Source organism: Bos grunniens, chromosome 29 (genome assembly GCF_055505025.1).
Source record: "Bos grunniens cultivar Pamir isolate PY7600 chromosome 29, Bosgru_T2T1.0, whole genome shotgun sequence".
NCBI lineage: Eukaryota > Metazoa > Chordata > Mammalia > Artiodactyla > Bovidae > Bos > Bos grunniens.
The window spans coordinates 33,612,915-33,640,897 of record NC_141193.1 but is presented as its reverse complement, the minus strand read 5'-3'; the positions used below and the strand labels follow the sequence as shown (position 1 = coordinate 33,640,897).

Genomic DNA, 27,983 nt, shown 5'->3' with positions numbered 1-27,983 from the left:
GCTCTAGGTGTGTGGGCTGCAGTAGCTGGGGCTTATGGGCTCTACAGTGTGGGCTTAGTAGGTGCACAGGCTTAGTTGCTCCATGGCATGTGGGATCTTCCCCGACCAGGGATTGAACTCATGTCCTCTGCATTGACAGGCAGATTCTTAACCACTAGGTGACCAGGGAAGCCCCCGAGAGCAGTCTTTATTTCCCACTTTCTCGTGTTCTTGGTGTGCACCTTCACTGTTCTCCCATGAATCTCCAGCAAGTGGTAATTGTTGTCTTCTACAGAGGAAACGCACTGCACATGAACGTGCCAAGGAACTTTACAGTTCGGGAGAGTTTTCCAGCGGCAGGAAGTGGGGAGATGATGCTCCCAAGGAAGAGATAGATACGGGGGCTGTGAACTTGATTGAGTCAGGAGCTTGTGGAGCCTTTGTTCATGGATTGGAAGATGAGATGTACGGTAAGAATGACTTCATAATAATACCAGTGCCCACTTACTGAGTGACTGCTATGTCACTGGCATTGTATTGAGCGATACAGATTGTCTCACTTGATCTTCACAGTCACTCAGTGAAGACTTTATTTCACCTTCATTTTTTAAAAATAATTCTTTTATTATTTATTTGCATATTTTTGCTTGTGCTAGCTCTTCATTGCTGCACTTGGGCTTTCTGTAGTTGCGGTGAGCAGGGGTTACTCTTTGTTGCAGTGCCCTGGCTTCTCATTGCAGTGGCTTCTCTTGTCACAGAATACAGGCTCTAGGCACACAGGCTTCAGCACTTGCAGCACATGGGCTCAGTAGTTGTGGCTCAAGGGCTCTGGAGAGCAGCCTTAGTAATTGTGATGCACAGGCCTAGTTGTTCCTTGGCATGTGGAATCTTCCCAGACCAGGGATGGAACCTGTGTCCCCTGTATTGGCAGGAGGATTCTTATCCACTGTACCACAAATGAAATGGGAAGTCCCATTTCATTTTTGTTTTGTTTTTAATATAAATTTATTTATTTTAATTGGAGGCTAATTATTTTACAATAGTATATTGGTTTTGCCATACATCAACATGAATCCGCCACGGGTATACACGTGTTCCCCATCCTGAACCCCTCTCCCACCTCCCTCCCCGTACCATCCCTCTAGGTCGTCTCAGTGCACCAGCCCCAAGCATCCAGTATTGTGCATCAAACCTGGACTGGCGATTCGTTTCATATATGATATTATACATGTCTCAGTGCAATTCTCCCAAATCATCCCACCCTCTCCCTTTCCCACAGAGTCCAAAAGACTGTTCTATACATCAGTGTCTCTTTTGCTCTCTCGCATACAGGGTTATCGTTACCATCTTTCTAAATTCTATATATATGCGTTAGTATACTGTATTGGTGTTTTTCTTTCTGGCTTACTTCACTCTGTATAATAGGCTCCAGTTTCATCCACCTCATTAGAACTGATTCAAATGTATTCTTTTTAATGGATGAGTAATACTCCATTGTGTATATGTAGCACAGCTTTCTTATCCATTCATCTGCTGATGGACATCTGGGTTGCTTGCATGTCCTGGCTATTATAAACAGTGCTGCGATGAACATTGGGGTACACGTGTCTCTTTCCCTTCTGGTTTCCTCAGTGTGTATGCCCAGCAGTGGGATTGCTGGGTCATAAAGCAGTTCTATTTCCAGTTTTTTAAGGAAATTTCCACACTGTTCTCCATAGTAGCTGTACTAGTTTGCATTCCCACCAATGGTGTAAGAGGGTTCCCTTTTCTCCACACCCTCTCCAGCATTTATTGCTTGTAGACTTTTGGATCACAGCCATTCTGACTGGCATGAAATGGTACCTCATTGTGGTTTTGATTTGCATTTCTCTGATCATGAGTGATGTTGAGCGTCTTTTCATGTGTTTGTTAGCCATCTGTATGTCTTCTTTGGAGAAATGTCTATTTAGTTTTTTGGCCCATTTTTGATTGGGTCGTTTATTTTTCTGGAATTGAGCTGCAGGAGTTGCTTGTATATTTTTGAGATTAGTTGTTTGTCAGTTGCTGCATTTACTATTATTTTCTCCCATTCTGAAGGCTGTCTTTTTTCCTTGCTTATAGTTTCCTTTGTTGTGCAGAAGCTTTTAATTTTAATTAGGTCCCATTTATTTATTTTTGCTTTTATTTCCAACATTCTGGGAGGTGGGTCATAGAGGATCCTGCTGAGATTTATGTTGGAGAGTGTTTTGCCTATGTTCTCTAGGAGTTTTATAGTTTCTGGTCTTATGTTTAGATCTTTAATCCATTTTGAGTTTATTTTTGTGTATGGTGTTAGAAAGTTTTCTAGTTTCATTCCATTTCATTTTTGAAAGATATTTCCCTGGGAATCCAATTCTAGATTAATAGTGGTTTATTTATTTATTTATTTTGTCCTTTAAAGATCTTGTTCCACAGTTTTTCAGTTCTGTTGAGAAGTCTGCTGTCTTTTTCTTTTTTTTTTTTACTTATTTATATTTTTGACTATTGGAGCTTCAGTGCTGTGCACAGGCTTTTGTCTAGCTGTGGTGAGCAGGCTCTACTCTCTAGTTGTGGTGCACAGGCTCCTGTTTCAGTGGCTTCTCTTGTTTTGAAGCATGGACTCTAGGCACATGGGCTCATTAATTGCAGCTTGAGGGCTTAGTTGTTCCAGAGCATGTAGGTTTTTCCTGGACCAAGGATCGAACCACTGTTCCCTGCATTACAAGGTGCACTCTTAACCACTTGACTACCAGGGAAGCCCTGCTGTAATTTAAAATTTCTGTTTTTCTGTATGTAATGTATCTTTTTTTACTGTCTGCTTTTAAGGCTTTCTCTTTATTACTGGTTTTAAATGATTTAATTATCATATGCCTTGGTAAAATTTTCTTCATATTTCATATGCTTGGAGTTTGTTGAGCTTCTTGGATTTATGGGTTTGTTCAGTTCAGTTCAGTTCAGTCACTCAGCCATGTCCGACTCTTTGCAACCCTATGAATCGCAGCACGCCAGGCCTCCCTGTCCATCACCAACTCCCGGAGTTCACTCAGATTCACGTCCATCAAGTCAGTGATGCGAGCCAGCCATCTCATCCTCTGTCGTCCCCTTCTATTCCTGCCCTAATCCTTCCCAGCATCAACAGTCTTTTCCAATGAGTCAACACTTCTCATGAGGTGGCCAAAGTACTAGAGTTTCAGCTTTAGCATCATTCCTTCCAAAGAACACCCAGGGCTGATCTCCTTCAGAATGGACTGGTTGGATCCCCTTGCAGTCCAAGGGACTCTCAAGAGTCTTCTCCAACACCACAGTTCAAAAGCATTAATTCTTCGGCACTCAGCTTTCTTCACAGTCCAACTCTCACATCCATGCATGACCACAGGAAAAACCATAGCCTTGACTAGACAGACCTTTGTTGGCAAAGTAATGTCTCTGCTTTTGAATATGCTATGTAGGTTAGTCATAACTTTCCTTCCAAGGAGTAAGTGTCTTTTAATTTCATGGCTTCAGTCACCATCTGCAGTGATTTTGGAGTCCCCAAAAAATAAAGTCTGACACTGTTTTCACCGTTTCCCATACAAACTATGGGTTTGTAGTTTTTATCAAATTTGAAAAATCTTTGGTTGTTATTTCTTTAAATATTTTTCTTTTTTTTTTTTATTTTTTTTAATTTTTTTTATTTATTTATTTTTTTATTTCTTTAAATATTTTTCTGAACCCATGCTCCTTTGGGATCTCCCAGTTACATATATATTAGGCTACTGAGTTTGTCCTGCAACTCACAGGTGGTCTGTTCTTTTTTTTCACTTTTTAGTCTTTTTTCTCTTTGTTTCATTTTGAATAATGTGTGTTTTGTCTTATCTAATCTTTTCTTCCATGATGTCTAATCTGATGTTGATTCCATCTAGTATATTTTTCACCTCAGACATTTTAATTGTCATCCCTAGGAGTTTGATTAGAATTTAAGTTTCTTTTCTTTAGTGTCTTCTATGTCACTACTTAATATGTTTAATCTTTCTTGTAGCTTTGTCAACAGAGAATGTATTTACAGTAACTGTTCTAATGTCATTGTCTTCTAGCTCTATTACTTTTGTGATTGCTGGTTTTGATTGGTTGAGTTTTCTCTTCATTATGGATTATATTTTCCTGCTTCTATCCATGCCTGGTAATTTGTGATTGGATGCCAGACACCATGAATTTTACTTTATTGAGTGCTAAGCATTGTTATATTCCTGTAAGTATTCTTGAGCTTTGTTCTAGAATGCATTTAGCTCAGGTTTTATTTTTAAGCTTTTTTAGGTGGACTGGAGTAGCACTAAGTCTCAGGGTTATTTTTCTCCACTAGTAAAACAACCCTTCTGAAAAAACTTGTTGACCATGTGTGAGTTTAGGAGACGGTTTCCTCAAATCGTCGAGTGGTTCTTTCTCAGGCCTTGGGTAGTTTCCTCACAGATCAGAAATTGACTGAAGACTTAGGAGGACCCTCTGCAGGTCTCCCAAGCTTTCTCTGTCTGTGCACTTCTTTCCTTTCTGTACTTTGCCCTCTAACTCTAATCACAGCTCTGTCTTCTGAACTCAGGGAGACCTACAACCTGGAAACTCTCCAGACAGTAAACTGATAGAGTCATAGAGCTCGCCTCATTTATTTCCTGTCTCTCAGAGATCACTCCCTTTTACTGCCTGATATATGGTGTGTTGAATACTTTTGTTTCATATATTTTGTCTCTGTTTTTAGTTGTTGTTTCAGAAAGGATTAATCTGGCTTTGTTACTCCATTTTAACCAGTAATAGAAGCCCTTGCAAAGCTCTTAGCATTTCCACAGTGTGATGCTGTCCATCTCACATATATCACAGATAGTGCTTTGAGTTGAGTGACTCCAACATCCTATTTTCAGTTAGGCTAACATACCTAAGGAGATAATGTTGATTGTCCAAATTTTACAGTAAAATTGTGTCAGAGGATTAGAACTAAGGTCTTTAAAATGCCTACAAAAATGATAACCTTAGAACAGAATTTCTTAGAAGGACAAGAAAATTACTTTGGAAAGACAGTTCTTCTGTTAGTAGATAGAAGAATTGGGTTACCCTATTCAGTTTGCTATAAGGCTTTCTATATACGTGGAAATTAAAGCTGCCTCTGCTTTTTTTCCCCATGAACTTGATATATGAATGAAAAATTTAAATAGTGTTAGATAGTAAGGAATTCCAGTTATTAAAACCCAGTTTATCCTAAGACAGGTAACTAGAATCTATTTTGTTTCTACTAGCAGTTTTGCTTTGTTTAGTTTCTACAAATGAATTTAATCACAGTTAATGTTTATGTGGTTTATTTCTACAGTTTTTAGTTTGTCACTAAGGTCTAATTAAAGGAACTTAACTTTGGAAAGTGAGTAGATCATAACCAGCATCAGGTACGGCAGCTCTCTAATCATATTTACAGAATTCTGGATCAGTCAGGGTCTTAGGGATACATTTGCTAGGTGAATTCGTTGGCTGTAGCCGCTATGTATCCATAGTATTACACAGTTCCAGTCCTCTTGTTGCATGTTCTCCCTCCTTCCTGGGCCTTTACATGTGCTTCCTCTGTGTAGAAAGGCCCTTTTTCTTTCTTCTGGCCCAGCCATTCCATCTGGTGTTATTTTAGGGGTCACTTTGCAGAATGCTGCCTGTGATCCTGCTCAGTAGGCTGTGTGCCTCTTCTGCATTTTCTTAATAGGACCTGTGCTTTTCCGTTGTACCGTTCATCACTGTGTGATGCAGTAGACTATTCTAGTCTATAGTGGCTAGGAGATGGTATATCTTTAGTATGAAGCACAAAGCTGGTAAGTAACAAAACTAGAACCTCATTACACATGTTAAGATACCAGAGGATCAATTTTTTTTTTCTCTCGAGCAAGCTAGTTCCTTTTCTCTGCCCTGGATCCTTAAGGAGACTGTTACGTATTTTCGACATTCCAAAAAGTCCAGTAGGAAATGTTACTTTAGCTACCTGTAGCTGAGCTGTGCATGGCAAAGTAGAAAGCCAAGTGTCTTTGCTTCTGCTTGGAATTGTATCAGGTCAGGTCATACTGATTACCTCATGTTGATCAGAAGTTTCTCTGTGATTCCCTTGATACACTTGCAGGACTTACATATGAGTCAGTGCTACATAACCGATAAAGCCCTTGGAAGCAGGGTCAGCATTTAAAATATTTGGGTCCGTCTCTGTCTTGTTTTATAATTATTAGCAATTTCATGTTTAAATTATATTATTGTGATGCGGAGCAAATCCTTCCCTTCTGATGAAAAGGAGGAATTAATAAGTACCAAGAAAAATCTGAGTCATCATCTCTCTTTAATGTAGTAATTCTGTTTTTAAGTGTCTGTAAAACCTTTCTTATACAAAAAAACTGGACTATATTTGAGAGTTTAACCACAGTTGAAGGCTTTTTTGAAACTGTACATTTTATTGTAGAACTCAGTGGGAACCATTGGAACGAAACAGGCATCTGTGGAAGTCTTGTGAGCATGGACTGTAACTTACTCATCTCTCATCTGTATATCCCAACACTCAGCACAGGGCCTGGCATATAGTGCATGTTCAGGATGCATTGTCAGTGAATGAATACAGGGCTTCCTGGACTCAGTGGCCTCACTGTTACATGTTCTGAGCACATAAAGAGATAGGGGAGATGCCTCGGTTTTCAAGGTGCTTACAAGGTCTGTACCTATATCATAGTTAATATTTATTGAGCCTTTAACACATTCCAGACAGTGTGCTATGTGCTTTCCCCACACTATGTCCTTTACTCCTCCTAACTGCTCTGTAAGAAATGAGTATTCTCTTGAAGTGCTGTCAAGTGAAGTTACTTATTCAAGATCACCGTCCAAGTTAGTGGATGGATTACTTTTTGCAATTCACTGTGAGACCTCTGTCATTCCAGAGCCAGTACCCTTAACCACTACATGAGACTAGTCTATAATTAGCAGACCAGAGTACTAGTCTTATCTCTGCTCTCACTTTGAGGCAAGTTTATCCACTTTGCTGAGTCTTATCTCTAGATTGAGAATAATGATACTTGACCCTATTTTAATCTTAATAATGCTGTTTGAAAAGTGCTTTTTAGAAAAGTACTGTTGTTGGAATACTGAGATAATAAGACAACTGAGTTTTCAAGAAATTTAAGTTAATGGAGATAGACATGTGACTTGATCACATGTCTGTGGATTTAAGATCTGAACCTCAGTTCTTGTGTTACCAGCATCCTTGTTTGTAGGTCCATGTGAAGGCAGTAGCAGAATCTACAGGCTTGGAGGAGATCTCCCAGAGAAAGTTTGCAGAGTGAGAGGAGTAAAGGGGGAAACACAAGCCTGAATGAGGAGTCCTTGCATTTTATCCATGGTTCTTAACTTGATGTGCAGTTTTGTTTGTTCCCTTCTCTCTAGAAGTCCGCATTGCTGCTGTGGAGGCGCTCTGCATGCTGGCCCAGTCTTCCCCCTCTTTTGCTGAGAAGTGCCTTGATTTCCTGGTTGACATGTTTAATGATGAAATTGAGGAAGTACGTCTACAGTCCATACATACCATGAGAAAAATCTCTAACAATATCACCCTTCGAGAGGATCAGCTTGACACTGTCCTGGCTGTGTTAGAGGTGAGTGATCACAGTTTGTTATGCATTTCTTCATCACTACCTACTGAGTGCTGCTTTTCTTTTCTTTTTTTTGCCAGACATTGGTGATAAAATAGTGAAGAGGTAGCACAATTCTGCTTTCTGATCACACAGCTCCTTCATGATGGAGGAGACTGACTGTTAAACAGGATTATTTGAATAAAGCTTAGTATTGCTATGATCAGGAAAAGATGGGATGCCCTGGGAATACAGAGTATCTAATCTGAGTTAGCCGAGGTAAGGTTGGGGAGATAGGGAAGAAAGAAGGAATGCTGTAGTGGATACTTGAAGGAGTAGGACTTAATGGGGCATTTTCTTTCTTTTTTTTTTAATGAAAGTATAGTTGACTTGCTATATTAGAAAAATTAGAAGGAGAAATTATATTAGATTCACGTATATAAAGAATTTTCTTGGGAACGAGTGGCGCTGATGGTAGTGGGGTGGAAGGGTACCAGGCAGAGGTACCTTAAGGATCCAGAGGTAAAAGTGGATATGATATATTCAAGGAATTGGGAAGAGCCAAATAAATACATAAAATTAAAAAAAAAAAATCAGTTAGGACCCATCCAGTCATTCTGGTTAAAATGAATAAATAAAATTAAAAAGGAGTAGTTGCTGATATATGTAACAACATGGATACATTATGCTAAATGAAAGTACCCAGGCAGGAGAAGCAGCATGCTCTATGATTTCATTTATATGACATTTGGGAAAAACAAAAGTGTAACAGAAAATGCATCGTTGATCGCTAGAAACTGGGGTGAGGGGTAGACTCCAAAGGGACACAAGGAAAGTGAGTGATGCAGGTGTTGTATATCGTGATTGTGATGGTGGTTGCATAACTATATGGATTTGTTAAACTATGGAAGTGTGCACTAAACAGGATGAATTTTATAGAATATAACACATGTCAATAAACCTGACTTAAAAAAAAGCGCTTTGGAGATCCTATTTCCTGCTACAAGTAACCAAAATGCAGAAGAGAAATGGCTGATTCCAGGTGTGGTGCAGGAAACATAACAAGATAACCTTGTACCGCCTTGTCATACAGAAAGCAGATATTAGCTTTCAAACACCTCTAGGCTTTTATCAAAAGACCCAGGAGATGACTTAAATAGTCTCTCACTGGCCAAAGGTGAAACATCTCATTAAGATTACAAGGGCAAATATAATGAAACCCATGATTTTGTAATAATTAAGTAAAACACTTCATTAGTCACATTGGAAGATGCTTAGTAATCAACTCATTATTTTGAAAACTGGTAAATTAAGGAATCAAGCATTTATCCTTCCTTTTCCTATACAAATGGAACTTCAAGACAACCAGCTAGGTGATAAAGGGAAGTTTCTCTTGTACAAGTATTCCAGTTAATAAATCAAGAATGATAGAATTTACATATCATTGTTTTACAACTTTAATGAATTACTAGATCTAGGCAGTGATCATCAGTGGTTAGTAATATCACAAAGGAGAAATATATAGTTGCTTCGAGAAGTACATGGTGCCACCTGTGAAGTGGTCTTATTAAAAAATTGAACCTGATTCTGATCAAGCCTGTAAATCAAACTACCATCTTGAAATATACAGGGAAGAAATTGCAAGGGGTAAAAAAAGTGAGATGTAAAGAGATTTTACGTATTAAAAGATACTTAAGGGGCATATTACCCAACTGCAATGGGTGGACATTCTTGGAGCCTGATTAGAACAAGTAAAAACCTTTTTGAGTAGGGGAAATTTGATTATGGGGTGGATATTTGATATTAAGGAATTATTAAAATTTTAGGCATTGTATTGGTTTTATGGATTTTTTTTTTAAAATAAAGACTCATTTTTAAAAATAAGTATTATGGAAATATTTACCAACAGAATGCTATGATTTCTCTGACTGGATTCAAAATAATTTGGGAGGGGAGGGTTAAGGTATAGATGAAGCATGATTGGCTGTGAGTTAATTGTTGAGACTGGGGGGTTTCTTGTCTCTACTTATTTATACATGCTTCAAATTGTCTATGTTAAAAAGTTTTAAAGAACTGGCAAAACTGCTTTGGAGATATCAATAAGAGTAAAACTGATACGTGTCCGTTTACGTTAGCATTAAGAAGTTGTTGGTGAACTCTTCTAATCATTTTAGTGAGGCTGAGCAGAAGGTATTGGGGAGGGAAGAGGCCACTTTCTGACATCACCTGGTGTACCTCTTTTTTTGTTTATCTGCCCTAGCCACGTTGCTATTTTTTCAACATGCTTTTGCCTTTCAAACATAGGCTTTATGTTTGCTGTTCCCTTTGATTGTGCCATGTAAAATAACCCTCCAGTCCTAGCACTCTTAACCTTCTTTATAGTTTCTCATATCTTATTTATTTAGGGTGTGCTTGGTCTTTGTTGCTGTGCATGGGCTTTCTCTAGTTGCAGTGAGCAGGGGCTGCTCTCTAGCTGTGGTGCTTGGGCTACCCGTTGCCGTGGCTTCTCTTATTGCAGAGCACCGACTCCAGGACATGCAGGCTTCAGGAGTTGTAATGCACGGGCTTAGTTACCCTGAGGTATGTGGAATCTTCCCAGACTAGAGATGGAACCCGTGTCCCTTAAACACTGGATCACTAGGGCAGTCCTTTAGCTGTTTATTTTTGTCTTTTCACTGGAAGGAAGCTCTTGAGAGCAGGGATTTGATTTTATTTATGGCTGTATCCCTAACACTTGGTATATATGTTGATTGCTTAATAAGTATTCTGTAAATATAGAGTGTACAAATGAATGAATGAACAAAGGAATGAATTCTTCAAATATTTCAAAGTTTACCTCCTCTGTGAAGTCTTTTCAACTACTAGCCCCTCCCCTTTGAGAGGGCTCTTTGCCTAATCCTCCCACTTTAACTTGTACAGTCCTCCATAAATAGCTAATCCATAGTGATTGCTTTTATTATTACTTTTTTTTTTTAAGGATTCATCCAGAGATATTAGAGAGGCTCTTCATGAACTCCTATGCTGTACTAATGTTTCAACCAAAGAAGGGATTCATCTTGCACTGGTGGAGCTGCTAAAAAATTTAACCAAGTACCCTACTGATAGGGACTCCATATGGAAGTAAGGATTTTTTTTTCTCATTTGCTTGCTGGGTCTGATAATGTGTTAAATGTACAGTGTTGACATTATTCAGTGGATTATCATGGATTGAGATATGGCCTTCAGTTTTGTCTTCACTGTAGAAACCTGATTCAACTTAGCCATACCTGCAAGAATCTGGTTCCTAAACTGAATATCATGTCTTAGGTTATTCATTTGTCCATCTGTCCACCTAGCAAATAAAATGTGCCTGCCATGTGCTTACTATGTGCCAAGCCCTATGGTAACTTTTGGAGGTACAGAGATGAGTCTGTAGATTCCCTTTTCCTCGTATATGATGTTAGTCACTCCTTTGTGTATTTCCATCACTGTAAAGATTAGAGGGAGGGTAAGTACTTGATCTTCAGGTGGAAAATCATGATTCCCCTGATTACCTCTAGTTTAGAGTCAGGCTTAACACTGTTCGTTTGAAGAGCTACTTGCATACATTTACTATAAACTGTGCTTTGTTGTACTCTACATATTTCAACAAACTTATGTGATGAGACCACTCGAAATATATGATTTATTTAAAAAAATTATTACCAAAACTAGAAAAACTGTGGGACAAATCAGGTCAAATCAAGATATACTAAAGGTTAAAAATACCAGGAAATCTTGCTCTAGGTAACATTTCTATTATCTGGTTTTCTGTTTTGCCATTTCTTTATGTTTTTTCAGCTCAATTCATTGTGTGTTTCTTGATTGCCTTCAGGGAACACTCAGTCATTTGGGATGTGGGGCTACAGTGTCCCCTGAGGCATTGTAGTGAGTGAAAGGGCTGAGAGAGGTCAGAAAACTAGTGAATTAAGTTCTTTCCACACAGAAGGAAATCAAGCCTGGGGAAAAGTGTACTTTCCTAACAGTATCAAGTGTTTTGAATGTGATGCCTTTCCTACCCCATACTCCTCTCAGTTTGTCCATGGGGTTTGTTTTCTCTCTTTTGCTGATCTTACTTTCCAGTCCTTGGTGAAGTCTCATCTCCTTTGTGAAACTTTGGTCATGGTGATCTCTTCTACCTTTGACAAGTAGAAAGCAAATGGTATCAACTATCATTTAATAGTTCATTACCTTGTAATGTTAGTCATCTTTGCCTCAGTTAGATTACAAACTCAATGAGAGCATTAAATTAAGTTCTATGTTTCTTTTTAATTCAGCACACCTTCTACACTAGAAATTTATTAAAAATAAGAAAACTGCCTAAATACCAGCACATATATAGTTTTTTATGCCTTATAAAGGGCATTCATGTAGTCATAGTAGTTAACTAATAGCCAGTTAATAATAGCTAAACTAATAGTTAATTGAGTTCTTCTTATATAATGGCAGACACCTTGCTAAGTACTTTTCATTCATTATTTTGTTTAATCCTTTTATCCCATTTGTAGGTAAGAAATATATCTGTTCAAGGCCACATAGTTATTAAGTTTCCTGTTTCAGATCAAGTCTCTTCCGATTTTAGAATTTTACCTAGGAAATCAGTTAGAATGCTTTTGTCTATAAGTAACAGAAAATCTGATTAAAAGAGGCTTACTCACTGTCTAGTGTTTTTGTTTAACAAAAAAGTCAGAGAGTTGACTTCAGGATTGGTCATTCAACAGCTTAACATGAGAAATACTCTGGTTGATTTTTTTTGCAATTCTCTTGACTTTCTTCTCATAGTTGCAACATGGCTGTCTCATAAGACAGGATCTTAAGACAGAAAGAAAAGGACATTCCCTCTATGCATTTTTTTCTCTCTCTCTTCTTAAAAAAATTTATTGAAGTATAGTTGCTTTACAATGTTGTGTTACTTTCTAGTAGATAGCAAAGTATATTTGTGTGTAATTTTTCATATTCTTTTCCATTATGGTTTACCACAGGATATTGAATATAGTTGCCTGTGCTATACAGTTAGAACTTTGTTTATCCATCCTATATATAATAGTTTCTGTTTGCTAATGAAAGTGAAAGAGGAGAGTGAAAAAGTTGGCTTAAAGCTCAACATTCAGAAAACTAAGATCATGGCATCTGGTCCCATCACTTCATGGGAAATAGATGGGGAAACAGTGGAAACAGTGTCAGACTTTATTCTGGGGGGCTCCAAAATCACTGCAGATGGTGATTGCAGCCATGAAATTAAAAGACGCTTACTCCTTGGAAGGAAAGTTATGACCGACCTAGATAGCATATTCAAAAGCAGAGACATTACTTTGCCAACAAAGGTCTGTCTAGTCAAGGCTATGGTTTTTCCTGTGGTCATGTATGGATATGAGAGTTGGACTGTGAAGAAAGCTGAGTGCTGAAGAATTGATGCTTTTGAACTGTGGTGTTGGAGAAGACTCTTGAGAGTCCCTTGGACTGCAAGGAGATCCAACCAGTCCATTCTGAAGGAGATCAGCCCTGGGTGTTCTTTGGAAGGAATGATGCTAAAGCTGAAATTCTAGTACTTTGGCCACCTCATGCGGAGAGTTGACTCATTGGAAAAGACTGATGCTGGGAGGGATTGGGGGCAGGAGGAGAAGGGGATGACAGAGGATGAGATGGCTGGATGGCATCACTGACTCCATGGATGTGAATTTGAGTGAACACCAGGAGTTGATGATGGACAGAGAGGCCTGGTGTACTGTGATTCATGTGGTTGCAAAGAGTTGGACACAACTGAGCGACTGAACTGAACTGAATCTCAAACTTCCAATCCTTTCCTCCCCCACCCATTTCCCTGTTTGACAACTACAAATCTGTTCTCTATATCTGTAATCTGTTTCTGTTTCATAGATATGTTCATTTGCATGCAATTTTTTTTTTTTCCATTTGGTTAGGAAAACATTCCTGAGAAATTCCCCAGCAGACTTGATCTCCTGTTCCATTGACCAGAACTAGGTTACTTGACTACTTGCAAACTAGTCACTGTAAAATGGGATTGGGATTGCCATGATGTTGTGGTTGTTCAGACACTAAGTAGGGTCCGACTCTGCGACCCCATGAACGGCAGCATACCAGGCTTCTCTGTCCTTCACTGTCTCCCAGAGTTTACTCAAATTCTTGTCCATTTGAGTCGGTGGTACTATCTAACCATCTCATCCTCTGCCTCCCCCTTCTCCTTTTACCTCCAGTCTTTCCCAACATCAGGGTCTTTTCCAGGGAGTCATCTCTTCCCATCAGGTGGCCAAAGTATTGGAGCTTCAACATCAGTCCTTCCAGTGAATATTCAGGGTTATTTCCTTTAGGATTGACTAGTTTGATCTCCTTGAAGTCCAGGGAACTCTCAAAAGTCTTCTCCAGCACCACAATTCAAATGCATCAGTTCTTTGGCTCTCAGTCTTCTTTATGGTCCAACTCTCACATCTGTACACGACAGCCAAAAAAACCACAGCTTTGACTATATGGGCCATTGTCAGCAAAGTGATGTCTAGATTTGTCATGCCTTTACTTCCAAGGAGCAAGCATCTTTTTATTTCTTAGCTATAATCACCATCCTCAGTCATTTTTCCCTGATGAGTTAAGACCAGTTATGGTTGAGCCCTAGGGCTGAGCCTACCTTCATTGAATATTTTACTACTTACCTGATGCCTGAGTAAAATCAGGGTCTCTTGGCAGTGAAGTTGGGGGAAATGGTTATTAGTTAAATAACTTTGAGAAGTATCTGCTATATCAGCTCTTTTACCTCCATAATAACCAAGTTCTTAGATGAATTAACTGAGTTCCAGGATAATTGAATGACTTACCAGAAGTCACAGAAGTCACAAAAGTAGATGGTTGAGAATTTGTAATTCTGACTCATGTTTTCTAATTCCAATTCCTGGTGCTTTTTAAAGCATTTATTAACTTACTAAAGAGGGCTCTCATTCTGTTTGTTTCAGATGCTTGAAGTTTCTGGGAAGTCGGCACCCAACCCTGGTGCTTCCCTTGGTGCCTGAGCTGCTGAGCACCCACCCGTTTTTTGACACAGCTGAACCAGACATGGATGATCCAGCTTGTATCCTCTGCTGACTTAGCAGGAAATTTTGGCCTCTTTTTCTGCAGTGTAGCTTTGGTGGTCTGAGGGTTTTGGATTTTGTTTTCTCTTTCTCGTTTCTTTTAGTTAAAAGTGTATGTTGAGGAAACCTAGTGATAATTATTTTCCTCAGCTTTTGTTTCTGTATTCACAGTAATTCACCTTTGCCATTGAATACTACTACTAATTTTTTAGCCATTTATTGAATACCTAGTATATTCCACATACTGTTTAAATACTTCATATATTTTATCACTGATCTTCCAAACAACCCTGGAAGGAGGTATTATTCCCTGCTTACAGATGAGGAAACTGAGATCCCTAGAGGTTAAATAACGCTTATGCAGCAAATCTGGCATGCAGAGCCAGGCATATTTGGTTTTAAAGGCTGTGGACTTTTCCCTTTCTTATTCCATGTTTCTTTTGATCTGCAGCCTGAAGGAGAGGATGGGCTGAACTAGGGTACATGAATTCTGTGGCTCTAATACAAGCTTAAGGGTGTTGTGATAGCTTTGGGCAGCATGGCATGTAGTCTGATTGTTTTCTACTAATGGGAATATATTTACATCAATGCATCCGTATTCTTCCACGCTTCTTTTCGCTTTATAGCACACCTTTGGTGGGGTTTAAGGAGGTATTTATTGAGAGACGTGAATCAGCCAAATAACTGGCTATTGGGGATGACCATTGTTTTCTCTTAATTCTTTTTTTTGTTGTGTTAGTTTCAAACACTTTTTATTTATTTATTTTTTTTATTTCTTTTTTTTTAATTTTATTTAATTTTTAAACTTTACATAATTGTATTAGTTTTGCCAAATATCAAAATGAATCCACCACAGGTATACATGTGTTCCCCATCCTGAAGTTTTCATAGGGCATTTGGACAATTTTTTAAAAGATCTGTGTAATTGATGTGCTAACAAATGCCTGACTCTGTGTTTACCTCTAAGAAAGGTATATCCCTGACCTGACCTCTACAGGTGCAGTACTATGGCTATTTGAAATTCAGCTCATCTGAGATAGACTTGTGGGCTAGGTGTTACTACAAATTATGCAGGACATATTAAAATGCCTGGAAATCTGAAGCCCCCTTCACATTAAAAAAAACAAAAAGCTAAACATTTTTGAAAGTATAATGTTAGTATGTTTGTCTTCGAATAATAGATTGCCTCAAATGTAGCTTAAATATTAATTACAGGTTTGTTTATTTTTTTTTCTCTCAATGTAAAAGAAGTCAGGAGGTAAGCAGTCTGCTCCTGATATAGTAGCTCCACATTTCTTCTTCTCCTTCTTTTTTTTTTTTTTTTTTCAATTTTTGGCCATTCTAAGAGGCATGTGGGATCTTAGTTCCTGAACTAGGGATTAAACCCATGCCCCCTGCATTGGGAGCTCAGAGTCTTAACCCACTGGACCACCGGGGAAGTCCTATCTTGTATTTTTAATTTCTGATTTTCTCTCTGTTGCAAAATTAATACACATAGAAAAAATTTTAAAGTGGAAAAAAAAATTTCATGTCTAATAGCCAGAGTCTTACTAGCTAAAGTAATTGTTAATATTTTGGTGTGTTTCCTTCTCCCTTTTTATTTATTTATTTTTTTGGCAATGGTATGACTATATTTATTGTGCCTGGGAAGCAAGGTGAGGAAGCAACCTCAACATGCAGAAGATGGGGAAAGTATGGAGTCCGCTGTAAAAGTCAGGAGGTCTCTGCTGGACCCATCACAGAATGAGGGGAAGCTCTCAATAGATCATTCCCTTCATTTCTTCCCTGGGATTTTGGGCTTTTGGGCTTTCGAAATTCTTCAGGATGATGATGTATAATACAGTATAAGCATTGCGGATCTCCATGACCATCAGCCAGATATCCTGTCTGATGATACTCTGCCTCTTCCAGCTCCTGCACCAGTTGTCGATAAGACCCACGTGGGGCTGCTTAGCTGCTTTGGTCATGGTATCACCGTACTCAGAGAAGTACTTGGGAGATTTGTGTGTGAAAGCCTTCCAGTTTGGTGTGAAGGGCTGTTATCAGTTCAAATACCTTCTGGACAGCCACTCCAAAATTGTCCCATCCTGAATCTGAAGTATCTGCAGCTGCAACCAGGTGGTGACCAGGTTGAGCTTCTCAATGACATCCTTGATCTCAGGCTGCACATGCTGCAGGAGGACCCCAGTCTTCTCATTGCAGCTCACTGGGCTACATCATGGAGGACCTTTGTCTTCATCTTCCCCTGTCTTCTTTTCATCCTTGTCTTCCTTCTCTTGCTGATTTTTTCCCCTCCTCCTTTTCTTTCTCTTTGATTGGATCAAGACTGGAATGCCTACCAGGGCCTTCAGATTGGCTTCATTGAGAGCTAGCTCCTTTAAAAATGCATCCCCCACAAAAAAAAAAATCCAACTCAGAAATCTTCTTGGGGAAATAGCTCCAGAGCAGGTTCTCTGTCTTACTACACAGGTCTTCATGGAACACATGCACCTTGGCTTGGGCTTCAGGCAGGACCCCCAGGACCCTGAGCGTGGCCATGGCTGGGGTGGGGGCCTAGCGCTGCATACGGATGGAGAAGTGGGTATGGGAAAGTGAAAGCAGTGGTTACTCCCCACGTGGCCTTCCTGGGTAGTGGGAGTGGAGGTCCTAGAGGAGGCCGGGACAGACCAGAGAGAGGTGGGGAGGCAGCCCCTCTGCAACCAGGTGGTGACCAGGTTGAGCTTAGACCCCTAGAGCCCAAGAGGTGCCTTCCTGCTTCCCCACCTCCCCTTCTCCCTTTTTAAGAGCTTGGGTTTTGCTGTTATTTTTTTTTTAACATTTTATTTCATCAAACAACATTTGATGATAGATAGCTGCTATCATATCCCCTATACATTTTGGAGCCTAATTTTTTCAGTTATAATAAAATGCTTCTGATACAATATTAAACTAATAAATATAATTTTTAATGATTGTGTAATACTTCATCAAGTAGATTAAACAGAAGTTGTATAATTGTTCTTCTGGTTTGGGACATTTAGGTTGTTTCTGATTATTTGCTATTATTTAAATGATTATCTATTTGATTTTGAGATGAGGAATTACTCAGCATTCATAAGATTCTTAGGGTGGTGGTTTAGTTGCTAATTTGTGTCCACCATGGACTGTAGCCCACCAGGCTCCTCTGTCCATGGGATTTCCCAGGCAAGAATACTGGAATGAGTTGCCATTTCTTTCTACAGGGGATCTTCCTGACCCAGGGCTCGAACTCGAGTCTCTTGTACTCAGGTGGGTCTCCTGCACTGCAGGCAGATTTTTTACCGACTGAGCCACCAAGGAAGCCTATAATCTTGTATCAAGTTATTATTCAAAGAGGTTGTGCCAGTATATACTTTAGTAGGCATTGTACCAAAGTTTCTATTTGTTAGTATTCTCATCAACAGACATAATTTAAAACAACCTTTCTTGGAGAAGGAAATGGCAACCCACTCCAGTATTCTTGCCTGGAAAAGTCCATGGACAGGGGAGGCTGGCGGGCTGCAGTCCATGGGGTTACACGACTGAGCATGTGTGCATGAGGGTGCAGGGAGATGGGTTGGTAGCAATAAACTGGTAGAACTAAAAATAAATAAATAGAACAACCTTTCTTTGGTAATTGGAGGGGTAATTGGGGAAATTTGGTGTGAGGTTTATATAGCTCTTCGAATCTGCATTTGTTTGTTAGAAAAATTGTAGTCATTTAGCAGGAATCTGAGGGCTTAGAAGTACAGGCACAAAATTCTGGCCAGGCTCAACCTTTAATACCTCCAAGTTTCCTTAACGCACCTGTTTTTCAGACATTGCAGTTTTGGTTCTTATTTTCAATGCTGCTAAAACGTGTCCAACGATGCCTGCATTGTTCTCAGATCACACCTTCAGGCACTATGCCTACCTTCGAGACAGTCTTTCTCATCTTGTTCCTGCCTTGAGAGTATGTTGAAAACATCTTTTGTCCATGTTTTTGCTTGTTTGATTTTTAGTCCTTTGTGGTAAATAGCAGAAAGCAGACTGTATATTTTCTGAAAATACATTCATTAATTCTCTGTAACTCTTATTTTGTACTCCTGCTTCTGAATCCTTTACCTTTTAAGAACATTCATTTTTTGAATGTACCTGGGTTATTGACTATGTTATATTAGGCAAGAAGAAGCCTGGAATATTTCTTATTTTATTTATTTATTTTAAAATTTTTTGGCCACGTCATACAGTATGTGGGATCTTAGACCCCTGACCAGAGATGGAACCCACACCCCCTGCTTGGGAAGCATGGAATCTTAACCACTGAACTGCCAGGGAAGTTTCTGAAACAGCGTATTTTAAATCAAGGATTAGATCCTGTTACATTTTAATAATTATATATAGATATGATTCTCAATAAGTTTATTTTTTAATAATAAAATGTTATTTTAAAAACTTAAGAGATATAGAAAGAAAACATTTTTGATGAATCATACTGATAATATACTGATCACCATACTGATGATAATAGCAAACACTGAATGCTTTGTGCGGGCACTTTGTTAAGCTCTTTATTTGAATTTACTCATCCCTACTTAAATAACTCTAAATGACTTAATTTAGAATAATATATGTACATAGTTAGAAAATTTAAACTAAAAACTATAAACTTCTCATCCCTTTCTTGAAAGGTAACCACTTTTAGCAGTAAGAACAAGAATTATAATTCTTAATTATCATAATATAAAACATTTTGATAGCATGCTATAAAATTTTTTTAATACAAAAATTTACTTGGGAATAAATCATCAGTCTTTTATGAAGTGAATAATCAATAAAGGTTAAAAATAAATGTGGCATTAATTTTTAGTCTCCTTTCTGTGGTTAGCCCATTTATTTCAGTTAACGATAGAAAATAACATTATACCATTCTCTTTTCTTTTTCTCCTTGCAGCTTATAGCTTGCAGCTTGCAGCTTGTGGCATGGCTGCATGTTCATTTTTTCTCTCTTTCCCTTTCTCCCACTTAAGCTGAGGAAGGAGAAAAAGATTATTTACAGAGTTACCTAGCTCTTTTTTCCTTTTCTTTGTTTGACTCACATTTTTTCCCCTGGTTTCTTTGTTTTACCAAAAGTCGAGCCACAGAGTTTGATGGTGCTGTAACCCCACTGTGTTTGCTTAGTTACCAGGTAGAAAGCTAGTATCATCAGGTCTTTCTCCCAATATCACACCTCATGAGGATCCTTCCCATCAGTTCCTGCAGCAGAGCCTTGAAAGGGTATACAGTCTTCAGCACCTTGACCCTCAGGGAACCCAGGAGCTGCTAGAGTTTACCATCAGGTGAGGTGACTGATCATCCTTTTCCTTTGACCTAGTTAATGTCGTTATGCTTGGCTTGACCCTTATGATTTCTAATGTTGGTTATAGGTTGATTTTTCTGACTCTGTTGACATGATTTTATGATGTTTTTATTTTGAATTAGATTATGGTTTAAGCATATTACAAAGAAAAGGTTTGTGTTCATGACTAGATTGATGATTAGTACTAAACTAGAAACGGTTAGCAAAGAAGCTGTTTTCAGCTTTTCTTTTATATATATATATATATATATATATATATATATATATATATTAGTTTGGGTAACAGAAAATGCAACTAATAGTGGTTTAAACAAGAGGAAAAGTTAATTCTTTCTCACAGGCAGACAGCTGAGGTGGCTGATAACCTAGACTCATTCTTTCTTGTTTCTCCATCTTCGGCATCAAGTGGCCTTTGCCTGAAGATCCAAACTTTAACTGTCTCCTTTATAATCCAACCTCGGGAAAATAGGAAAGAGTAGAAGGGCATCATTTCTACAAGCACCCCCTTTAAAGACATTTCCCACAAAGTTGCATATTCTAATGTTCCTTGTGTCTCATTGAGTGGAACTTAAGTCACATAGCTATATCTAGCTGTGAGGGGCTAGGCAAGGTAGTTTTTGTTTCAAGTGACCAGTGCTTAGTTAGCGCATGGTGACTCTGTTACTGAGGAAGAAGGGAAGGATATTGATAACAATCAGCAGACTGTCAGGCTCTGTTGGAATGTCCTGAATGATATCAAAAGAAATGAATCCCGTTTGCCTTTAGCAAAGGCAGTATCTGTCTGCCTCTGTAAATAGGGTTTGGTTGAGACACAGCATTTAGCAGCTGCTTTCCTGCTGCAGTGGTCCAGCTGAGTAGTTACCATGGAGACACTATGGATGGCAAAGCCTAAAGTATTTACTATCTGATCCTTTATGGAAAAAGTTTGCTGACCCTGAAGTGCTGCCTCAATCACATTTTCTTTCTCATCTGCTCCCTCACTAAGGTGATTAAATTTAGAGGCTGCTACTGAAGTTGTTGGCACTGAGCCTAGGAAAATAAGCTCTACTTCCGACTCAACCGCACCTAAATAAACATTTAAGTTTTATCCTTGACACTTTACTAACCAGTTGGCATTAAGAAAGTACAGAATGAAACCAAAAAAAAAAAAGAAAGTAGAGAATGCATGAAAGTTAGCTAGTTTGGTCATTAGCTGCAATGCTGGCTTTTTTTTTTTTTAAGCTAATGAAACTTTATTAAACAATATTTGGAAAAAACCAAAGGGGAAAAAAAGATAAATCTCCAAATCACCCATATACAACAGAAACACAAAGATGCTATACACTATTCCTTTCAGATCCACCCTGGCCCTCCACTAGGTAGACCACTGGTGTTTGACTTCAGTAAACACCTTGGTTGAGTCACCGTCATGATCTCGGTTTTATGAAGTGATAGTGCTGCTGGGCTTTGGGCTGGTCAGATGACCGTTCTACTGCTGTGGTCCGTCCTGAGCACTGTTTCTCATTAAGTGCATTCTTGAGAAAGGTGGCCAGGATGGTGAAAAATTTGGAAAGGAAAGCAGGTGGTACAGTAGTTAACTGATCACCTACTATGTTTTACAAACATTATTGCAGTTAGATGTTGTGAACCATTTCACAAAGAAGTAGAAATTTGAGGAAATGAAGCAGTTTGTTAGGAAGTAGAACTGAGATTTAAATCTAGCTTTGTTTGACTCTCAAACTGATGCCGTCTGATATGCAGCAGTGAAAGGGATTCTTATATCTGTGAAGAATAGATCAAATGGCCCCTGGGGTTCTGCAGAATTTACATTTTCTATAGTTGTTGAAAAGTGAACTTAGTCCAGATTTCATACAGAAGTTTCTCTGATTAAGACTGTGGCCATTTACTTGTTAGTACTAGTATCAAACAAACAAAATTCACTGTCATACACATTGTCCTTCATTGTAATCTAAGCAGGCATGTCACCCAACTAAGATTTCACCTCACTGCTATAGTTCAGTGATGGTCCTGGGGGATGAATTTTTGGTTTGTTTTTAGAACTTGACATAACTACTTAGTGTTCACTACTGTATTTTGGGTGCTTTATAGGAGCTGAGTAAGTATTTGTTGAAAACTTTAGTTATGATGGCTTAACCAGGAAGGAAAACTTCTAAGATTTTTATAGATGGCATTTTCTTCTGCTTATACCTCATCTTCAGTCTCATGGATTTGATCCTTTGTAAGGCTCTGCTATCCTTGATTATAACAAGAACTATTTTCTATTAAGTGTCCACTATGTATGCACCCTTCTAAGTGTATTATGTACATTGTTTCATTGAATTTGAAAACAATCATATGAGAATTATCCAACTTTTACAATGAGTGAGGGAGCCTGGGTTCATTAATTAGTTATATGGTTTTTCAGCACCCATCGTATGTCAAGCATTGTGCTGGGAAAAAGGGACACAGTCATAACAAGACACAGTCCCTGTTACAGGGGATCTTACAGCCTGGTTGGGTAAATAAGGCAAGCAATATTGTGCTTCCCACACGATACAGTAAGTACAGGGTTTTCTAAAAGATGGAAGCGGGGTTTAACCCTTCCATTCATGGCTTAAGCAGTGACCAGAAGAATGAATATAAATTTGTCAAGTGAGGAAGGGAGGAAACTGTCAAAGGCAAGGAACAGCAAAGGCCTAGACTAGAGCCTAGGTTGTTAGAGTCCTTCTGTCAACACACTGCTCTGTTTCTGGATAAACAGTGTATGATATGAAAGATCTGGTACAGTGAGGTTTAAAATCTAAAGACTTGTTTCAAATCAAACAGGAAAGGTAAAAAATACCTGGAGTAAAATGAAAATGAAAACCTGACAATCTAGAACCTATGGATGTAGCAAAAACAGTCCTTAGAGGGAAGTTTACAGTGATACAGTCTTAACTCAAGAACCAAGAAAAATCTCAGATGACCCAAGTTTACACCTAAAGCAATGATAGAAAGAAGGACAAACAAAACCCAAAGTTAGTAGGAGAGAAGTCATAAAATTACAGCAGAAATAAATAAGAGACTAAAAGAACAATAGAAAAGGCTGATGGAATTAAAAGCTGGTTCTTTTTTTTATTATTTTATTTTCGGTTGCATTGGGTCTGCATTGCTACACGCAGACTTTCCCTACTTGCAGAGAGCAAGGGCTTCTCTAGTTGCAGTGCCTAGGATTCTCATTGCAGTGGCTTTTCTGGTTGTGGAGCCTGGGCTCTGGGTACAGGGGTTTCAGTGGTTGTGGCCCTGGGCTGAGTTGCTCGGCAGCATGTGGAATCTTCCTGGACCAGGGATTGAACCCATCTGGGTCCCCTGCATTGACAGGCAGACTCTTACCAACTGTACCACCAGTGAAATTCCTAAAAGCTTTTTGTTTTATCCCTTTGATAAAATAAACAAAATCGATAAATCTTTAGCCAGATTCATCAAGAAAAATGGGCTGGGGGAGGGGGCGAAACTCCACAGCAGCTTGTGTCAGGCAAGTCTGTCAGTGTCATTTTTCTAGCATTATTTGCTCATTTTGTATCTCTTCACATTCTGGTAATTCTCACAATATTTAAGACTTTTTCATTATTATCATATTTGTTATGGTCATTTGTGATCAGTGATCTTTAATGTAACTATTGCAAAAAGATTATAGCTTGCTGAAGTCTCTGATGATGGTTAGCATTTTTTAACAAAAATTGTTTTTAAATTAAGGTACTTCTACTGTTTTCTTAGACACAGTGCTGTTGTTCACTTAGTAACCTCCGGTGTAGTATAAACATAACTTTTATGTGTATGGGGAAAGAGTTTGCATGCCTAACTTTATTGTGATGTTTGCTTTATTTGTGGTGGTTTGGAACTGAACCCAGGATTTTCTGATGTATGCCTGTAATTGCAGTTCACGTTGTAAGGATTAAATGCGCTCAAGTAAGGAAACACCCGTCACTGTACTAGTACACTGTACTAGTACAGTACACATAGACGGTGCTTTTTGTACCTTTTTCATTAATGAGTCCGTAGTCTCCTAATGAATGTCTGAACTGAGGCTTCCTAAGGATTGTGGGCATAAAAAGATATAGGGAGGAAACACTGGGACACAGAATGTTTTGAGCAGGGCTAGAAATTTTCTATTTTTGTTTGTATAATAGTTCAGATTTCCTGTAGCTAGTTGGGTTGCATCTTATTTTGTGCAACTCAGAATAATCGTTACAGTTCAAGGATGGTAGAATGACTTAACACTTGGGAACGGTCAGCTAATGTATAGTCAGCTGGTCAGTGTTCTCTGTAATGTAAGAGAAGGCAGAATCTGTCTGTAGATGATATGGTTCCAAAGTAGAATGATTCAGAGCCATCTTTTGCAAGATAGATGTTAGTGGTGCAAAAAGGGAGAGACCAGCTGGCCACCAAAATAGCATTTTACAGGTGTGGTTTGCTAGTACAGGGTCTTGCCATTCATTGTGATAGATTTCCACACATGAACAGGCTCTCCGGGATCAGCTCAAACCACCAAAACTCAAGAGACAATAGTGTAAGCCACAGACCCCAATTTATTCAGTCACTTTGGAAATAATTCTCTCTTCACCCCTTTCCGGGGCATCTCCTTTTTGGTACCAAGGAGGCAGCACTAGCTATCAGAAAGTTGCCCAAGATAAGAGGGAGAGACTTAGTCCAGTGGACAGTTTTGTATAGGCTGCTCTGAAACCTGATATATTATGGCAGCTCTGAAAGAGTTAACTTCTCTCATTAGCCAAATCTTTAGGTTTCCCACAGTTACAATTACTATATGAAATCTTGATATGGACCTTAAGAAAACAGGCAGCTTTCTATGAATTTTCTTGAGATGGATTGTTAGTTCTAAGTATGGTATGGTTAAGTAGTTCATTTATATCATTAAGGACCCAGTTTCTCTCTGCCTCTTTGGATTTTTCTTGTCCTCAACATTTGCTTTATCCCAAGGCTTTTTTCTTTTAGAGTTGCAGTATGGCTGCCATTGGTAATCAGGACTATAAAACATTCTTGTTCAGTTTAGTGAGAGAAAGAGGGAGCATGAGTGATTCGGAGACCAGCATCAAACGTGCTTCACGTTTCAAATAAGAGTCCTTCCAGGGAATTTCCTGGGGGATCCCAGTGGTTAGGGCTCCATTCTTCCACTGCAGGAGGCACAGGTTTGATCCCTGGTCAGGAACTAAGATTGCTGCATGCCACACATCACAGCCAGAAAAAAAATAATAAATCCTTTCCTTCCAAGTAGGACTGATAAGGTCACATAACCAGGGAGATGACATGTACCAACTGGTTTAATCCAGTTGTACTCTACCTACAACTAGGTTTGGGGACATCTCTTGAACAAAATCAGGGTTCACTTAGTAGGAAGTAGGAAGGGTTCACATTATTAGGAAGAAGTAGAGCATAAATTCGGAAAAGGCAATAGCAACCCACTCCAGTACTCTTGCCTGGAAAATCCCGTGGACTGAGAAGCCTGGTAGGCTGCTGTCCATGGGGTTGCTAAGAGTTGGACACAACTGAGTGACTTCACTTTCACTTTTCACTTTCGTGCATTGGAGGAGGAAATGGCAACCCACTCCAGTGTTCTTGCTTGGAAAATCCCAGGGATGGGGGAGCCTCTTCGGCTGCTGTCTATGGGGTCGCACAGAGTCGGACACGACTGAAGCGACTTAGCAGCAGCAGCAGCAGAGCATAAATTAGGTAGGCAGCCAATAGAGCCCACTACAATACTTAAAACATTTTTTTTCTGATGATATAAAACATACTTGTCCATTGTATAAAACATTTGGAAAATAAAGCATAGTTGGGAGAAGGCAATAAAAACACCCTAATTCCTCTATCCAGAAAACAGTTTGCTGTCTTTTTCTTGTGTGTGTGTGTGTGTGTGTGTGTGTATAGTTTTTATATAATTGAGATCATATACCTTATTACCATATTATATTTTAACGCTTGCAGAATATTCCATTGACTGGATGTACAGTAATTTATTTAATAATTCCTCTACCATTAACTATTTAAATAATTACTGTGTTTTGCTGTAATAGTCCATACAAGAGTGAATATTGTGGGGCATAAAACATTTCATTTGTTTTGAATATTTCCCTGCTATCTCTCAGGATAATATTTCCCTGCTATCTCTCAGGATAAAACTACTTATCAAATTATTTGATTATATGTGTGCCTTTTGGTTTTACTTTCCAGAAGAATTATATCAACTTAAACTGCTATCAAAATGTAAGTGAACCAGTTTCATTATAACCACTTCAGCACTGGGTTCTGTCATTTAAATTTTTTTTAATCAATTTACTAGGTATAAAATGGTAAATGCTTTTGACATGATCTTTAATTGTTGTCATTATCCTTATTCTCTGTTTGACTTGGGGTTTTATTTATGGCAGGGATCTGCAAAGGCTTGGAGAACTTCAGTCTGAATTGGCGGGAGTAGCTGACTTCTCTGCTACCTATCTTAGGTGTCAACTTCTTCTCATTAAGGTTAGTTTGAATCCATTTTGTTCTTGAATATGATGCTAAGAATGTGCTTTAATGGATTCAGCAGTGTTTGAGGCCTTAAGTGGAAAAATATATGGTCTTATGCAACTGCTTAGCAATGGGGAAATTATGTACTCTGAAGTATAATTACATTTGTCTCTAATTAAAGAATTGTTAACTCATATAGGAAGTTTAATTTTTTAATTTGGGAGAATTCTTTCATTATATAATTGGAGCAGATTGGATAATCAGTTGCGTTAGAATCCCAAGGATTTTAACTGTTTTTAAATAATTTGATTAGCAAAGATCTTATATAAACATATATATATTTTTGTAATGCTAATTTCATTTTGTCAAAGTCAAATTAGTCAAAGGTTGATTTCATTGCTCTTAAAAGGGCCAACTTGCTGGCATTTCATAGTAGGTAGTTAGATTACATGTATATATATATATATGTATGTGTGTGTGTGTAGCAAGTTAGTACCAAAAGGCTGTTTCAGTTTACTGAGTTGAAAACCAATTAAACTAGCTCAATAGCTGTCAGCTTCTGCAGCAGAGTTCTGCTGTTAATTCAAACGTCTGATTTTGGAGCGCCCTCTCACTTGATAAAACTTTACCTTGGCTTTAGTTCTAAGTGTTGTTAGTCTTCAAAGCTGTTAGTGATATTTGACCAAAGTCAGAATAAATGAAGGAGTCAGAAATTATTAGCCACTGTAAGATATGTGATTTTAGGGTGATTAGGTGTATGTATAAATGTGAAAATGGATGTGTACACTAAAGTAGGTTGGGATTTAAACAGTCCTAAATTGGCTAGATAGATTCATTCAAATATATATACCTTTGTAACCACTAATGTAGAACATTTCCATTATCCCCAAAAGTTCCTTTATGTCCCTTTGCACAGTTATTTGGCTTTTCCAAGTTTCTATAGAAAGTGAAAGTGAAGTCGCTCAGTTGTGTCCAACTCCTAGCGACCCCATGGACTTCAGCCTACCAGGCTCCTCCGTCCATGGGATTTTCCAGGCAAGAGTGCTGGAGTGGATTGCCATTTTCTTCTCCAGGGGATCTTCCCGACCCAGGAATCAAACCCAGGTCTCCTGCACTGCAGGCAGACGCTTTACCATCGGAGCCACCAGGGAAGCATAAGTTTCTATAAAACAAGGCTAATAATTACTCTACCCAGGTAAGAATTGGTAGCAAGCAGCATGTGAAAACCCTTGGTCTATTGTCTGGTACATAGTGAGTGCCATGTCAACATTGGTCTTCTTCCTTCTTCCTTGGCTTGCTATCTTCTGCATTGGAATACCAAAAGGCCTTCGAAAAGAATCTACTTTTCTTTAGTAGTAAAAGAGAAGAGATTACTTCAAAATGTGATATAATGTTATATACCCAAATGCTTCCCAGGTGGCGCTAGTGGTAAAGAACCCACCTGCCAATGCTGGAGTCCTAAGAGGCACAGGTTCGATCCCTAGGTCAGGA

At 38.7% G+C, this 27,983-nt stretch overlaps 1 protein-coding gene and 1 pseudogene across 3 annotated transcripts in view; one reads left to right on the top strand and one right to left on the bottom strand.

Moving 5' to 3' along the window:
- The window catches only part of INTS4 (integrator complex subunit 4), a 108,476-nt gene that overhangs the window by 54,523 nt on the left and 25,970 nt on the right, over window positions 1-27,983 (top strand). Inside the window, exons 10-16 of one of the 3 annotated variants that reach the window (XM_086385761.1) lie at window positions 275-449; window positions 7,396-7,601; window positions 10,555-10,697; window positions 14,558-14,673; window positions 18,490-18,623; window positions 19,904-19,989; window positions 26,414-26,507. In XM_086385761.1, the coding sequence (XP_086241887.1) occupies window positions 275-449; window positions 7,396-7,601; window positions 10,555-10,697; window positions 14,558-14,673; window positions 18,490-18,623; window positions 19,904-19,989; window positions 26,414-26,507 (954 nt within the window). Of the gene's footprint in view, window positions 1-274; window positions 450-7,395; window positions 7,602-10,554; window positions 10,698-14,557; window positions 14,674-18,489; window positions 18,624-19,831; window positions 19,990-26,413; window positions 26,508-27,983 lie in introns of all 3 variants that reach the window. The other 2 variants (XM_086385760.1, XM_086385762.1) reach the window with 2 other exon arrangements.
- LOC147342487 (proteasome activator complex subunit 1 pseudogene) lies at window positions 16,432-17,227 on the bottom strand (annotated as a pseudogene).